The sequence below is a fragment of the Trachurus japonicus genome, chromosome 7 (assembly GCF_045865225.1).
Source record: "Trachurus japonicus isolate A0001 chromosome 7, Traja_1.0".
NCBI lineage: Eukaryota > Metazoa > Chordata > Actinopteri > Carangiformes > Carangidae > Trachurus > Trachurus japonicus.
The window spans coordinates 1,065,773-1,082,689 of NC_140913.1; the positions used below are offsets into that span (position 1 = coordinate 1,065,773).

At 43.2% G+C, this 16,917-nt stretch overlaps 1 protein-coding gene across 5 annotated transcripts in view; it reads right to left on the reverse strand.

Annotated features, from left to right (window-relative positions):
* The window catches only part of LOC146983911 (paired box protein Pax-7-like), a 52,730-nt gene that overhangs the window by 3,709 nt on the left and 32,104 nt on the right, over positions 1-16,917 (reverse strand). For all 5 annotated transcript variants that reach the window (XM_085780697.1, XM_085780695.1, XM_085780699.1 and 2 more), the window contains one exon: positions 1,918-2,185. In XM_085780697.1, the coding sequence (XP_085636823.1) occupies positions 1,918-2,185 (268 nt within the window). The remainder of the gene's footprint in view (positions 1-1,917; positions 2,186-16,917) is intronic.

A 16,917-nucleotide genomic window follows, 5' to 3' on the forward strand; every position in this document is an offset into this window, starting at 1 on the left:
GAAACTGCTGAGGCAATGTTAAAAAGGCTGACACTAAAGCTGAAACATGGAACTTGTAAGCTGAGAGATGAATGCCTTTTAAAGGGATAAAAGCAGTATGGTAAAAACAGTAGAAGAAATGTAGAAATCCTGCATGTTTAAGTGGAACAGTTGAAGATTTTGAAGAGCTGAAATCTGCAGCTAACCTGAAAGTAAAGAAAACTGAGGAACCAATAGGCTACTAACCTTAATGTTAAAGATTAGTATGAAGAAATTGAAAAGCTGAAATCTACTCAAGTATATTTAAAACTGACAGCTTAATAACATTTAACCATGACTAATATAGATGAAACAATATCTGAAGAGTAAAAGTAGAAAATGTAGAAGTAGTTAAAATCCATAAAAGGGAAGAAGAAATAAGAATAATTATGCCATAAGATAGTTTTATGGATCATGAGTGTATTTGTTAAAGACACCTGCTGATTTGACTGATCTATCTAGTTTATTTATGAACAGCAGCACAAACTGCCACAGACTGATAAAAGCCTGACGCTGTCCGTGGTGCTGAAGTCACTCACAGATTTATACAAATTTATCCTCTGATATTAAATTGTCTCTGAGGCAAATATCAAGTTCTTAAGACATGTACTTTCAGAGCCAGGTCAGTTTTCTGTAGAAGTTATAGTAAATAGATGTCATTAGCGTTACATAGCGATGCTTTATTTTCATTACAATGGCAACACATTGGAATGTACATAGTAGTCACCACTTCAACTGTCCCTACCAGATGTATTTTTTTATTACGAGATGAAATGTATCATATCCCCCTCATCTATCATTTGTATTCTTTTCTCCACTATCATACTGTAACACATCATCACTGATGTCAGGCAGTAAAAAAGTGCAACCACTTTGCTGCTGCTGGACTGTGGTGCAAATCAGCACTGCCATGTAACATTAGTGTCCTACACAACATAACAGCATAAAGTGATTTTTTGAAATATTTTTTGTGTAGAATGAGTTCATAATATATGAATACAGGATTGAATGTAACATAAAAAGTTTTTTCACCAGTACCAAAACATTGAAATTCGAAGAAGGCAATAAACAACCTACTTCCATCCTGCATACCAAAGCTGTTCTCACTAGAGAGTCCCAGTATGACCTCAGGGGGAGCTGCATTTTAAACAAACCAAAAGCAAGGACAAATACTGTACTAAAGCCAAATGCATTTCTGTTATTGGAGTAAAATTATGGAATAGCCTTGACAATGAATTAAAATCATGTACAACTATTACCCAATTTAAAAGGATGTTTAAAATCAATGTATTGAATAAATATTTAACACTAGGATAAAGTAAGTTAATTATTATTACTAAATGGTGGTTCTGCTTGTTTTGTTTTGATACTATTCACTTTACTTACTCTACTCTTCCAGTGTAATCTTCCTACAAATTTTGTTTTGTTTTGTTTTGTTATTGTAATTTTTCTTCCTGTAATAAGCTTTGCTTCTGCCTTCGTCCTTTCGCCCATATTGATCATGAAATTTTGACTTGTTTGTGTATGTTTATGTTTTGTGGAATGGACGAATAAATTTTTAAAATAAATTTTAAAAAATAAAAATAAAATAAAATAGACGTTGAAATTTTAAATGTCTTATTAATGGCCAAGATATTTGCATTTATGTGTCTCTTTAGTTGCTTGCGCGGCCATCTTGCTGGTGTATCCGGTGTGTGCTCGAAATTTGTCTGTTTGTAGTGTGGTCCTGAAAAATCTTGTTTGAAGGCCAGAGACCCCCTCCATCTAAGCCCTACTCACCCCGTTCATCCAAAAGAAAATGAGGAAAGCCCTACCTCTGATAGGAATGCACAAAGAGAGTTGGGTCTGGCACACATACTATATCACATCTAAATGTTGGTCTGGACTAGCAGGACTCACTCTGGCCATACTGGCTGTATTGGTAGCCGGCAGCTGCTACAGCCGAGTCCATGCTGTAGCTGGTGGTGCTGTATGTGGGCGGACAGTAGGACTGAGATGATGGGAGGCTGTCCACCGTCTTGATGGAGGCCTCGGCCGAGCGGTGGCTGCAGCTGGCTGAGATGGCGTTGGAAGGAGAGGAGTCCAGGGCGCTGTGGAGCGGTGAGATGGAGAAGTCGTGTTGTGGCTGCGAGGAAACGCCGCTGGGGTTACTGAGGATGCTCATCACCTGCAAACACACACAGAGAGAGAGGCCGTCAGCAGGAGTTCCCTCAAAACAAGATGCTTGAAGAATAGATAAAAGCAGAGGGGTGGAGACAAACAGAGACACGGGTAGAGGAGCACAGAGGGTGACGGAGCCCAGGAGCCCAGGAGGTGTCAAAGCCTGACTTGGGTGAGGAGGTGAGGGGCTTCCAGCAGCCTAACACCTCTTTTCAGGGCAACAAGGAGGTGGCCTGTCACCAGGCAGCAGCCCATTGTGCTCAGTGAAAGTGGAAATTATTCAAATCTTCATATTTAGCATAAGCTCACACACATCAATTAAATGCGCCTGGATTAGAGGGTGAAATATTTAGGCAACTGTAATAGAGGAAAGCAGCAGGGCTCCTCTCGGTGTGTGTGTGTGTGTGTGTGTGTGTGTGTGTGTGTGTGTGTGTGTGTGTGTGTGTGTGTGTGTGTGTGTGTCCTCAAACTGACATCATCACTGGCCTTGCACACTCAGGACAGATTAAATAGAACTGATCCACACAGAGACCAGTAAACCCAGTCTTAGACGTAGACTTAGAGATACTGTATTGATCTCAAAGGAAATTCCAGTCCCAGTCTGCTGCTAGTGAAATCAGTGGTGGTTTGTGAACAACTTCCTATTGCACCAAACAGCAAAGACAGCTCCTCAACAACTGCGAGCAAAGATGACAAGGTCAGCAATGCATGTACTCCACAAATCACATCAAAGTCATTTGAACATTTGAAACATTTGATAAAAGACCTCCTCTGTTGCATATCAATGTCAAACCTTGTTAACAGATATTTCTTATAAAACAATATACCTCATGAGTGATACAACCAGTCAACACCAACACCCATGATCCCCACCCTGGAGCTGCAGAGAACAGTCAGTACGTTTACATGCAGAGCTTAATCGAGCTATGATCAAAATTCGATTTTGGCGTCTAATCAGACTTCTGTCCTTGTCTCAATTTACATGCAACTGAGAAAATCGAATAACTGACGGGGTCCGCCCCCTCATTTGGCGTCACCCGTCATTTCAGTGGGTTAATACGCCGCCCTGTCCTGCTGACTGAAAACTGAATATAAACAACTTAGTAAGCTTAATAATAAATTCTCAACTGCAGTTCCTGACCAGATGCAAATTCGGGCTCTCTATTTTTTTAAATAAAATATGTGAAATGCATCGAATCGGCGCTGACGTTGGTTTTTTTTCTTTACTTTGCCGGGTTCGGGCGGCTTCTCTGCTCCACTTTGTGCCGTCTCTACTGTTGTGGAGCATGCGCACATGCAGGGCCGTTGTATAGGGGAGAAAGGTGATGATAATTCTAGGGGCCCAGCGCCCAGTGGGGCCCACAAAAAACCCCAGTAGTCTAATCTTTGTATGACTGATTATGACCTGACCACACAGCAGTAGCCAATCAGACACATGCAGAGAGCTTCTGTAGAAACAATAGATGTAAGTGACTCAAGGTCAATGAAGGATGGCAGGTAGTTAGATATTAGTAGATATAACACACACACACACACACACACACACACACACACACACACACACACACACACACACACACACACACACACACACACACAGATAGATAGACAGAAGGTGGATAAGGTGATAAGCCACTGCCGAAAACAGTGTGAAGACTTTTAGCAGATGGAGAGATGGAGAGAACAGAGGTGTCCAGATGTGCTACAGTTATCTCTAAGACACACAGTAGTATCACCTGGTTCAGCCTCTCACCACGCCTACACTGCTCCACTGCATCATCCCACTTATTTATATGTTCAGCTGGATGCTTAGTATGGAGCTGAATTCTAAAATAGTGAGCAGAGAGATCATGTAGGGACTTTTGGATACTATAACAAAATCAGCTGCAGGCCAAATGCTGAAGGTGACAAAACTACAAACAAGTCCTTACTGGATCACACTACCTCCTATTACACTTGTTGACATTGGTGGGAAGAGGGAATTTTCTTCTACCTTTCTAAAACAGACCTAAATCTAGCTCCATCACTTTTTAAACATCAAAATAAATGCTAATGTAATGTGTTGCTTTCAAAAACAACCGTAACACAACTATAGTTACAGACAATAACATAATTACTGTTAATAGCTACTGCTATGAATAAATAACATACACAATACAAAAAAAAATCTATTACCCCCAAACAACCACAACTGACCGAAGAACAACAGAAAATTACAAATGCTCAAAATAATCTTAATATGACATTTTTGTCCCCATTGTGGTCCACTGTGTTTAAAATTGAATATTGATATTGATAGGCTGTGGCTCTCTCACCAAACATAATGTCTGGAGCAGATTGGACAACGCATGCTTGAGTTACAATGAGTTCTTTTTTTATTTTCTTTCTTTTAAAAATGTTGCTGCACCACCAGGGGTCAGTCAACAAAAACTCGCAGAGTCGCATAGCTTTCAAGTTTACACTGACCAAATATGATGTTGCTTTATTAAGGAGGTTGTGAGTTTTTCCTCCAGGTTTGATGAGCTGGTCTTTATGATACTGTCCTTCAGTTGCCCTCTGTCTTTGTCTCCAGCCCATGTTTGACATTCTCCATCCATCCACCAGATCTCACTCAACTTCCTGTCATCACACCTGCCTGAGCTTCCCTGCCAACTCTCTGTCTGCTGGTCTCCATCTATAAATAAACCTATCATCAAGTGAAGCTCCTTCACTGCATCAGCCTACTTTTGTGTCACTGTTTCCTCAGACTCAGGGTGACCAGTGTCATACAAAACACAGGTCTGCATTAAAAAGGAGACTTTATGCCATAGTTTGTCCACCAGAGAGCACTGACAAGTTGGTTTTTATTAAGTGTCTCATTTGCCTGGTCTCACACTCACTATTCTTTAATAAACACTCTGCACCCTGGCTGCATTGTGAGCGTACATGATCGCTGTGACTGCAGCATGGTGAGAGGTGTGCAACAATGAACATATCATCCTTGATGTTAACTTTCACTTCACTATCTGCATTTAAAAGACGGGGGTGCACCTCGCAGTGTCAGAGCGAGCTGCTGCTGTAGGCGGATACAGCCTGGGATTAAGGCTGATGCTGAGATGCCGCTGGTGTCAGACAGGATCTATCACTGTCCTCCATGGGCTCTTCAGTCACAGTAATTGGAAAGCACATTGAGCGCGTCAGTGTTGAATGCAGAATTCTGATGCAATCCGAGGTCATTATGCAATCAGTTTATGCCATTTTACTATAAGCAGATATGTTGTTGTTTTTTTTGTCAGAAGCTGTAATCCTGAAAATGACAAATCCCCCATCAGAGATGAAGAAAGACATTCAAAAAAAATAAATATTTAAAGACTCTGATCTGCAACCACAAACAGACACACTCACAAGCTGACTGAATGGAAAGACAAACATTATATCACCTTATCTGAGTAAATGAGTTCAACTCGGATCAATGGCAGTGGCCTTGGTGTGAGATATCAAAGTGGAAGCTTCCACAGTAAACATTGGGAGATTTTGCTGTTGTGGTTGTTTGCACTGACTGATGCTGTCACACCAGTCATAACAACATTTCTGCAGGTGGATGAAAATCATTTAAAGGATAATTACCTTTTTTTTTTTTTACATTCTGGACCTTATTTCTAGCATAAAATACAATCATTTACTCACCCAAATAACTTTGGTGTCATTACAAGTCGTTCTGATGAAATTAGATCCAGCTGAGAGCCGCGTATATCCATATAATGCGAGTCTACAGGGCAGCAGAATGCAGCCACTAAATAACACATTATCTGCAGAGAAACTCCTTAATTTCACCAATATTTTGTTATGATAGGCTAGTGCTATTCCCCTCTGAGTCCGGGGTTAGCTGTTATCAACATCTGTAGGTTGACCTACTGACCTCTGACCTGGATGATGTCATCTCCGACCGTGGTGCAGCGTGGCGCGGCTTGTTGCTTCCGCTAATACTATGGTTTGTTTCTGCGTGTTTCCGACTCGTCAGAACAAAATGAGCAGCTGGATGAAGTTCATCTTCCACAGGCTTCTTCTCCTCAACCTGGACTTCATTAAAGCTCTGGCTAGTTGAGATAAAAATGGACCTGAATGCCGAAGTGGAATAATTATTATCAGAATGAGCCGCACGGCGCTCAGAGATGACATCATCCAGGTCAGAGGTCAGTAGGTCAACCTACAGACCCCGGATGTTGATAACAGCTAACCCCGGACTCAGAGGGGAATAGCACTAACCTATCATAACTAAATATTGGTGAAATGAATGAGTTTCGCAGCAGATAATGTGTTATTTAGAGGCTGCATTCTACTGCCCTGTAGACTCCATTATACGGATATACGCGGCTCTCAGCTGGATCTAATTTTGATCTGTTCAAACGATCTGTAATGACACCAAAGTTAAAAGCTCAGGCAAAAGCAAGCATTAAACAGACTTATATTGGAGACAGGCCTTTATTTTATAATTTCTCCTGTATATAGGTTTGTAGTCTGTTGTTAGTGAGACATCTCCTAACTTCCTCATTCATTTATTCATTCATTCAAGCAGCTTCTTAGTTCTTCAGGTGTAGGAATTCAGTTCTTGAAACGAGGCCCCACAATTAACCCTATAACCTTCTCCGTGCCACTGACACTATACCTGCAGTTCCCTCCTGCACCAGCTCTACAACTACTCTACTGAAGGCCAGTTCATTCCTTCCACATGGACGTCCACATAGTCACTGTGCTGCCTGTGCATGTGTAACGGATGTGCACTCACTCCACCCATAAAGGACGTGCTAACCAACTTGCCAGGTGGTTGTCAACCTCTTGGCGAAGCGGTTAGCATCATCGCCTGGAGACCAGGGTTCGAACCCCACCTGGGGCAGGCCGTGAGAAACACAACGCAGAGGGCCAGATATGACATCGGCTACGCATGATCCAGATAATAAAATGGATTCCACATTTAAATGATTCTTATATGACTCTTCTTCTTAAAAAATGCCAAGGCCAAATGATGTTCATTTCCTGACCCTGTTCAGTTATTCTCTCTTTCTTTCTCTTGCTCTCTTCTTCTACATCTTGATTTGTAGAGCGGCTGGAAAACAACATTGTTGTGCGTTAACACCAACAACTTAAGTGTGGACTGGAAAATGTGCATGGCTGGGACACCAGACCGACGTGAACCCTCAGCTGTAGAATGAACTGAAAAGTGACTGTATGTCTGTATGTCCCTGTCTTAAGTCTTCACTGATTTCAGGCCAAGAGGCTCTCTGGCTGAGCAGGCAGCGGTCGAGTTAGTGGATGGATTGGCCTACAGAGGGATATCAAGTCAAACAGCAGCTGACAGTCTCCGCTCCTCCTCACCATAATGGCATGTAAATAAGCAGAGAGATGGCTCTCGGCTTAAGGCTGACAGGAAAAGTGCGGCTGTAAACAGCAGGCAGCTGGGTCCTGAAGTCATCACGCAGAGATGGACCGCAGCCTAACATGTCTACACACACAGACTGTCTGTTTGTCACGGTGGGAACACCTCGCTGCTTATCTCACAACGGGCAAAGTTACTGACAAGCTTGAACACAGCACATTCCCATGTTGTTAGTGTGTTAATTATATGTGTCTACATGTGACAGGGTAGTGGGTCTTTCAGACAGAACATGACAACAGCACCATTATCTCAGTCAGCTTCCGTGAGAGCAAATTATGATTATGATTCAAATTATTTATTATTTGGATCATAATTTTGACCATTAGTGTAAATCTGTAAATGGGGTCATGGCATCCTTGTGTGACAGGATACATAGTAAATGTAATGATTCAATGTAGGAGCTGGTCATTTTTATTTATGTTTGGTGCTGGTTTTGGATGTTTTGTTAAGTATGTGTCTTCTGTATGTGTTCTTTGTTTTCTATGTATTAGCCTAAGTATGTGTTGTTTGCAGTTGGTTTGTAGCCTATTGTCACTTATGAAAATGAAAAGACCCCATAGCTGCTGCCTTGCAAAAGCTATGGGGATCTTAATAAACCAAACCAAACCAAGCAGCGTAAAAGTAAACAGCTGTCTGTAAATTGAGTTTTGTGTGTAGATTGTTTTTAGTGTGGAAGGCTAGCTGTAGCAAGTTGTAGCTATGCTACCTGTAGCCTGCTAACAGCTCAGACAAGAAGGATTCTGGTCTTCAACTCTGGACCGACACGTTCAGAGAGAAGCAGTAATACCTGAAAACAACTTTCACCTGGTGTCCAATCAGAGTCAAGCACTATTTTGTTAAAGGGACAACGAGGAGTTTCTCCATCGGCAGAAGTGGTGGTGGAAATGCTGGGCGAGCCGACCAGCGTTTCCTTACTTTCAGTTTCGTGGTGAGTCATGAGAATAACGCAGCCGAATCGCCGTTTATGGTCGGAACTACGACGGTATGTGATCGTCTTTGAACCTCTGACTTTAATTCTTGATGAATGAAAACATGAGTCTGTCTTGCGCCGGTCAAAGAAATTCACGAAGAAATTTGTTACAGTTACTAGTTACTTTCCCCAAAAAGTAACTGTGTTAGTAACTACTACTACATTATAAAGTAACTAATTACCAAGAAATGTAACTATTACGTTACTTTTTTATAAAATGCTCAAATATGTGAAATGACTTGGACTCGCCCCCCTAACCTCCCGTTTATCTGGAACTAACCAGCTCTGCGATGGCCACGGAGCCTGTCTGTCTCTGTCTGCTTTTTTCCAACTAGTTGATGGACTGAAAAAAATGTAGGGTATTATTTTGTGACGGTACTTCTTGAGTCAAGTAACGGCGCATTTTTTTGTCAGTTATTCCCATCACGGGTGGCAAAACATTGGAAATTGTTATGAGCATTTCTTTAAGGCACAATTTTAGCCATTCTGTTCCAAACCAGTCTTAAATGACTTAAGTAAAAAAACAAAGTTTTGCTTCAGCTAATTGGCTAGCACCTCCTATCATGTGCCAACCTGAAATTATGTGGAGACCTCTGACATGAGCCGTGTTTCCACTGCAGGAACTTCGGGGTAACTTTACGGGGCCAGCCCCGTTGATGCGTGTTTCCACTGCAGGAACCTCCCCCACAGGGCCATTTACAGGAACTTTTACGGGGGCCAACGGAGTACCTACTCCAGGGTAGGTACTCCGTTCGGCCCTGAAAAGCTCCTGGGTGCGGCTCGAGGTTAACCTGGCACTGATTGGCTAAAGCTAGAGCAGGCTCTGACGCCACCAGAAAGCACCAAAACAACCGGCATTTTCAAAAGGGGGAGAGCAGAAGGGCAAGGCAAGGCAAGGCAATTTTATTTGTATAGCCCGTTTTTACAAACAGTTTGTCTCAAAGGGCATGGCATCGTAACAACATCCTCTGTCCTTAGACCCTCACATCGACTGAGGAAAAACTCCATGGAAACCCTTTTAACAGGGAAAAATCGGAGAAACCTCAGGGTGAGCAACAGAGGAGGGATCCCTCACCCAGGACGGACAGACGTGCAATAGATGTTGTTACAGACAAGAAAACAGTTTACAGTTTGTCATGGAATGTGCGAAATATGGAAATGTTAGCAGGAGTTGATGAAGGCAGTCTCTGGTGAGGGGAGGGGGCGGGGGGGGGAGCATTAGCCTAGCAGACACCGCTGTAAACAACAAGAAAACAGCAGCGCACCTCGACACACTGGGGATCCATCACGCCGCAACACAATGCCGTGAAAAGTAAAAAAAAAAAAAAAAAAAAAAAACTCAAGCAGGATTACAATCAACCGCCATGTGCACAAACACACAAACCAGAAACGCGCCTACTGCCTCAGCTCCTTCCATCCTTCTTCGTTGTTGTTATGATTTTTGTGCATGTGCTTGTGACCTGCCTGGGTGACGTCATGCTCATGACGTCGCCGCGGGGTCCGACTCTGCAGTGGAAACACGGCCACCGAGAGGGCCGAGAGAGAGGACGGTTCCTGTAGAAGTTCCTACCCCCTCCCTTTACCAGGAACTCCTGCAGTGGAAACACGGCTATTTACTTGTTCTGTTGCTATTGTTTTCATTTTCCAGATGTGAGCGGTCGGGGTAACAGATCCCGGACGTGGATAACATGTCACGTGGTGTCAGACTTGTCAAGCAGATAGCACTTCAGTTCACAACAACGGCTAGCTGTGGCAGGCTAAACTAGGATGGCATGCTCTGAGAGAAGCATTACCTGAAAATGTGACTCTCAACCTGTGGCCAATCAGATTCAAGCTTTCCTTTGCGGTGTGAAAAGTATAAGTACATGAATAAAAACATTAGGTGTAAGTTTAAGGTTGTGGTTGTTAGTGGGCTGCAGCCAGACAACGCCTACCATCAAGTCAAACCACAGGAAGTGGAGGGGCTTAACACTTCTCTACCCACTCAGTCAGATAGCACCCTGGGCTGTTCAGAGCAGAGCACACTTGCTGATGCATAAAGAAGAATATATCCTACAAACACTCCATCAGTGGCTCTGATTTAAATTCCTCTCCTTGCTGACAGATTTCTTGAGTAGGTCTTTTATTTATTTATTTGCTACAAAGCTCTTTGCTTTGATAGTTGCCAAAGTGAAGCGGCAGCGTCTGTTTTTCAGGCGATTTCTAATTAACATCTACCCCCCCACCCCCTCTCTCTACTCCTCATTATGGGAATGATGTAAATATATGTGCTCATCCTTTTTGATTTGTTGACATGGGTGCGTGCCAGTTGACAGCGTGCCCAGTCAAAGGGCTTAGTACTGCAAAGTCTAATAGCAGCTGAGACTAATATTAGGCACCGCACTCATTGACATTCAGGTGCACACAGCCGTGTCAACACACTCTGAACTGGGGGCTGCAGGAGGACAGGCACAGGAATAGGGCTGCTTTTATTTGTATATTTTCTACAGGGGGTGGAGGATCAGGGGGTGTGAGGTGTGTGTGTGTGTGTGTGTGTGTGTGGGGGGGGGGGGGGTGTGATGGTGGTGCATAGGGCGCGAGGGTTCCTCTGTACCCAGCTCCTTGTATATAATTCAACATATTTGCCCACTTTTTTTTAGACAGAGGTTATTGTTAATGTTAATAGACGTGTATAAAGTGCAGTGGTGCAGGGTGCGGGGGTTGGACGTGGGGGGTAGGGCGGTAGAAGAGGCCCCCCACATTCCCCCACCCCACCTCCTTATCTCAGGCCGACAGTTGTCAGGAATCACGAGCAGAGGCCTGAGTTAGCGAGGCAGGCAGGCAGGCCTGGGGATATGGATCAAAGAGACAGAGCTGGAGAACCAAAGCAGCTCTGATCCCCCAACACTGAAACCCACTCTATTCTATCCTTTCTCGCCCACTCTCTCTCTCTCTCTCTCTCTCTCTCTCTTTCTATCTCTCACCCCGACATCAAATAGCGAGCCAGAGAGCTCCACCATTCCAAAGCAGGCTAAATCTTCCTCTCACAACAAACCAGAGAGGAAATGAGAGCGCGAGAGCAGAAATGTGCTCTGCTTTACTCGTGATGTGTTGATGTGTTGGGGTCACTGTGGGAAGTAATAGTTTCATCTTCAGTGGCAGGTCACTAAGTTGTCTGACCTGACAGAAAGGGATTAGTGGTCCGGCATCAGTGTCTGTGCCAGTGAAGGAAAACTCCTCACCACTCCCTCAGCTCTGCAGCAGAATAGATTTATGGGAATTTGTCAGAAAGTGTAGTTGAAAATAAAAAGCTTTATTTTGCAGGCTTTCTTAGGAGGAAGAGGAGGAGGAGGGGGAGGGAGGTGGGGTGGGTGTTACAACTGTGATGGTGAAGCTGTGAAAAGGGGTTTCTATTTACACATGCAGTGCCATCACAGGGACAGCGTTTCATACTGTCATTTTGTCTTTCTGTCAAGACTTGGAATTGGCTGCACACTCCATCTCCACATGAAAGTCGGCCTCTAATTCTTTCTCATTCAATTTGAGAGGAGGAGGCGCAGAAATGGCGTTTGTGAATTACATTCCAAATGCAATATAGCTGTTTCAAATTGAATTATTGCCTGTCAGACGTACAGCATGTGGTCTTCCTACATTTTTGAAGTGGGATCTTAGGAAATTCACCCTACATTGTTATCTCATGTAAATGCCTGGGAACATGATGAAAGGGTCAACGGCAGTGAACCCATAATGGAAAATCTTCAGCTGGGACTCTGAGCCATTCAGAGCAGACTGAGGGGACAATAACACAGAATGCAGCAGCATTCATTGCATCTCAGCCAAATGAACTAACTGTGGCTGCTTTCATTTACATTTCATTTGATTCCCCCCCCCCCACAGTTGACTCACCTGATTGTGCTCTGTTCTGACGGAGCAGAGCAGTGTTGGACTCAGAAACTGATTTTCTGCTGTTACTTTAGTGAAATACTTTCCTCATCCCACCCACTGAGCTCTGATTAGTCAATTGTTTCTCCATCAGCCTCCAATGAGAACAACAGCAGAGTCGTGCTCCTTGTGTTTATTATTGAAATAGAATAAAATAAAATTGTGTTTAGAGTAGGAGACGAGGAGAATGAGAAGAGGATGCAGGTGTGTGTGTGTGTGTGTGTGTGTGTGTGTGTGTGTGTGTGTGTGTGTGTGTGTGTGTGTGTGTGTGTGTGTGTGTGTGTGGACATCCGTTCCAGTTGTTCTGTTGCCCTCCTCTGTTTGCTTCACCAGCAGCTGTTTGTCAGTCTGGAGTCCCAACAAGATCTCAGCTCTGTTGTTCTCACCCACTCACTGTGATTTGAGAGCTTCTAATCCACATCTGCACAGATGTTCCTGTGGCATTAATGGGTCTAGTTCCCAAAATGCACATTTAACTCTTGACCTGTTGAAAATCGTTACATTTTGTCTGTGTTTTTATTTTAACCATCACAGCCTTTCCACCTGAGGCAGAGACGTCCAGGACACTCACAAATCTACTGCAGGTGTTGTAAATCATCTTTAGTGCTGTTGAGCCAATCATAGCAACCCGAGCCAACAAGTGACAGATGCACAGAAGAAAGACGAGATGAGAGAAAATAGTCAGAGAGCCACAATGTGTACAGGAAGTGGAGGAATCACTTACATGTTCATATAATACACAAAAACGACAAAAACTAGACTTTCTATTCCAATTTTGGTTGAGCCCACCGTGAGCCTGGCTCTGATCCATGTTTCTGCCTCAGCACTGTTGCCCTCAGTGGTATCTGTCAGGTCTAAATACTGTTGTGAAAAAACTGTTTGTAAAAATGGGCTATATAAACTGCCTTGCAGAGAAAGGTTTAGACCTGCTCTGTTTGCCTTGAGATAACTCTTGTCATCAATTGGTGTCATATATAAATTCAAGTCCCAGCATGCACCCTGTGTGGGACTGTGGGTCCTGCCTGCTGCCTCTATTGATGGTGGACGAATGCCACTTCCTCTATCTGCAGATACGTCACATGGAGGAGCTGTATCTTCCTCCACACCACCCTCTCCAAGCAAAACACCCGAGTCATACTGCTGTATTCATTTCATTCACTCACTTCTAACCCACAACCTCTGTGCATCTATTGTGGAACCTCGCTCAGCCGATGTTGCAGAGGAAAGCAGAGCAATCTGTAGAGCATTTCATTACAGAGGAGATTCAGTGTGCTGAACATAAAACACACAATGTGCACACACAGCAGACATATGTACGTGTGGAAAACTGAGCACACAGCTAAAAGGCAGCTGCTCTTCAGGGGAAGACCTACCTGTCACTTCTTCAAGCTCAATCCGGACACTGATTACAATGAGTTTTCTACCTGAGACTTAAAGTGTTGTTGTTGTTTTTTTTTTACTTGTTTACTCCATCAGTGAATGTGCGACACGGTGTGTTGTTGGTCAGAGCTCCTGACAGGAAGCTGCTGCATTATAGTAGCCTACTGTGTCACACAATAGAGTTAACCAATACATTCACCTGACCTTCCGAGGCTGTAAAAGACCAGTGCGGAGGGTTTAGTGACATCTAGTGCTGAGGTTGCAAACAACTGATAAGCCCTCCCCTCCCCCTCCCCATCATAGTGTGTAGTAGAAGCTCTGGTAACATTCACATAACATAAAAACTAGTCTCTCTAGAACATGTGTTTGGTTTGTCTGTTCTGGGTTACTGTAGAAACTTCATGGCACAAAGGATTTGTGCTTAACTCACAAAGACACACAACAGGTAGCTGTTGGAACTAAACTAACTAATGGAAACCCAATCAGCATTATAATGTTGTATTTCTGATGAACACTGGCCTTTTAATTCCTGGTGCATTTACTGGCTTTTTCCAGAGCTCTGTTGTTTTACCATATTTGATAGTTCGATAGTTGTACAAAGTAAATGGACCTTGAGTGATGTTACAGGATCTAATGTGTGAGAAAACTCTCATCTTCAATTTACACTTTAATCACTGATTCATAAATCTTAACATAGTGTTGAACCAAGTTTCCCTTTAAGTTAATCAGCTGTAAACCAGTTACTCATTTTCTAAGATATAAAAAACATGTATCAATCTTATTCTAGTGATGTTATGTTTGATCATGTCAGTTTTGCAACAAATATAGTTGTATCCATGGAGACAGGTGGGGGATGGACTGACTTACTAATTTCCCCCAAATCATAATTAACCTCAGATATCACAGAATTTGGAGGGAACTGTTGAAACAGTGAGGTTAATCAGTTTTACACTGGCCACCACCCTGTCACTGCACAGATCAGTAAACTAAACTATAATCAGTAAACTGATCAGTGGATCAAACATGTAACTCTGTGTAACTCTGTGTAATTCTATGTAACACTATGCCCATGTAACTCTATGTAACCCTACAGTATGTAACTCCAGCTCAGCTCTGAACTAAAACCCTGTTCCTCTGTACTAGAAGATACTGGTCCTGAGATATAGGCTACATTTCATTAAAGCAGGGTGAACTGACAGCAACATGTGTTCATTACAGAAGAAGAGTCGCTGTCTGAAATTAATCATTGAAGTAATTAGCGAGTGAGATTATTTCTTTTCTGTTTTCTATCCTGGAGAGTGGAAAGGATTTGTTCTTCAAATCTTTCTGGTTGAAAGTTCAAGCCAGAATCCACGAGGAGCCATGGGCTCCAACAATCTCGTTAACTGCACAGTCTCAGGGACAGGGGGAGAATTAATTGTAGTTTTCATTGTTCAGTTCAGCCACTAGCAACGTGCAGTTAATGAAGCACTGACTGACTAAAAGTCAAGTCTCCTTAATAACTTGGAAAAACATGGCACGTTCACATACTATTAATATCACTGTTGTTCTCCGTGGACAGAGATGATCCAGAGATAATGACAGTAATTCAGCTGAGGAGCTCCTCCACATCACAGCAGAGACCACCCATACTGCCTGCACCATATAAGTACAGCATCTAAAAGATGATCTATAGGAGAACTCCAGTGTCTGTGTGGGTTTGCTCCAGTTGTCCAGCTCAGTCCAAAGACATGTACAGCAGGGGCACTGGTGACTCTGAGCTGGCCGTAGGTGTGAGTGTGTGTGAGGTTGTCTGTGATAGACTGGTGAGCTGCTGTGGCTCAGGAGGAAGCGCGGCTTGTCCACGGTGGTTCGATTCCAGGCTCCTCCTGGCAACATGTGGAAGTGTCCTTGGGCAAGACACTGAACGCACACTTGCCCCCTGATGTGTCCATTGGGTGAACGAATGTGTGTGAATGGTTAGATTCCCGTGCTGTGCCTAGCGCTGTATGAATGTGACCTGTAAAGCGCTTTGAGTCCATGTGCAAGTCCATTTACCATTTACCATCAACCACTCACATTCCTTTGCATTAGAAGCCACAATCCAACTTTCTTAGACGTGGTTCCCAGTCCGTTCAAAGTTCAAAACTCTGCAACTTAAAGGGACAAGGAGGAGTTTTGGAAAGCGAAGTGTCTCCGCGCCTCCGCGCGCACAGTAAAATTCTTGGACCGGCACAAGGCGGACGTCTTGCCAAGAATGTTTTCATTCATCAAGAATTAAAGTCAGAGGTTCAAAGATGATCAGATACCGTCATAGTTCCGACCATAAACAGCGATTCGGCGGCGTTATTCTCATGACTCGCCGGGCAGCGTCCGCGAAACCAAAAGTAAGGAAACACTGGTCGGCTCGCCCAGCATTTCCACCATTAATTAAAATAACAAAATAATGATAGAGACAAAACGATATATTTATCGAAAATGGACCCATTAACAAGTGTGGGTAACGTAGATTCATCCATATTAATATGAGACTTTGTTGCGGAATTTTTGGTTCTGCCGATGGAGAAACTCCTTGTTGTCCCTTTAAGAAAACACCTTCCAATCCAAAACACAGAGGTGTTTCCAGGGGACATTTACCTGGCTGCAACATAGATTACATTACATATTATAATACATCCATTGTCACTTATTGTTTAAAAAATTTAACTAACAAAGAACTGAACAACAAGTATGCCCCATCCGTGTTCATCACTTTTAAGTGTCACCTGGAAATGCCTCTGTTATTTTGTGAGTGTTTGTGACACACGTCTAATGTATTTGCTTGTGTTTTGACTATTTTCACATGTTTGAGCTCTCTGGACCCCCACAGTTACCAGTAGTAGTATTTGTTTTCAATTATATGTTATAGGAACATCACAATATGTCATAACCAGCCAATAATGGAGCAATTGTCCACAGCAAGTGACCACAAACAGCAGGATCCCCCTGCTCAGCACAGCCACCCTGGAGTACCAGCAACATGCAACATGCAGTTGTTTTCAAGAGTCTGTTCCTCCTGTTGTGGCAGACGGCAGCA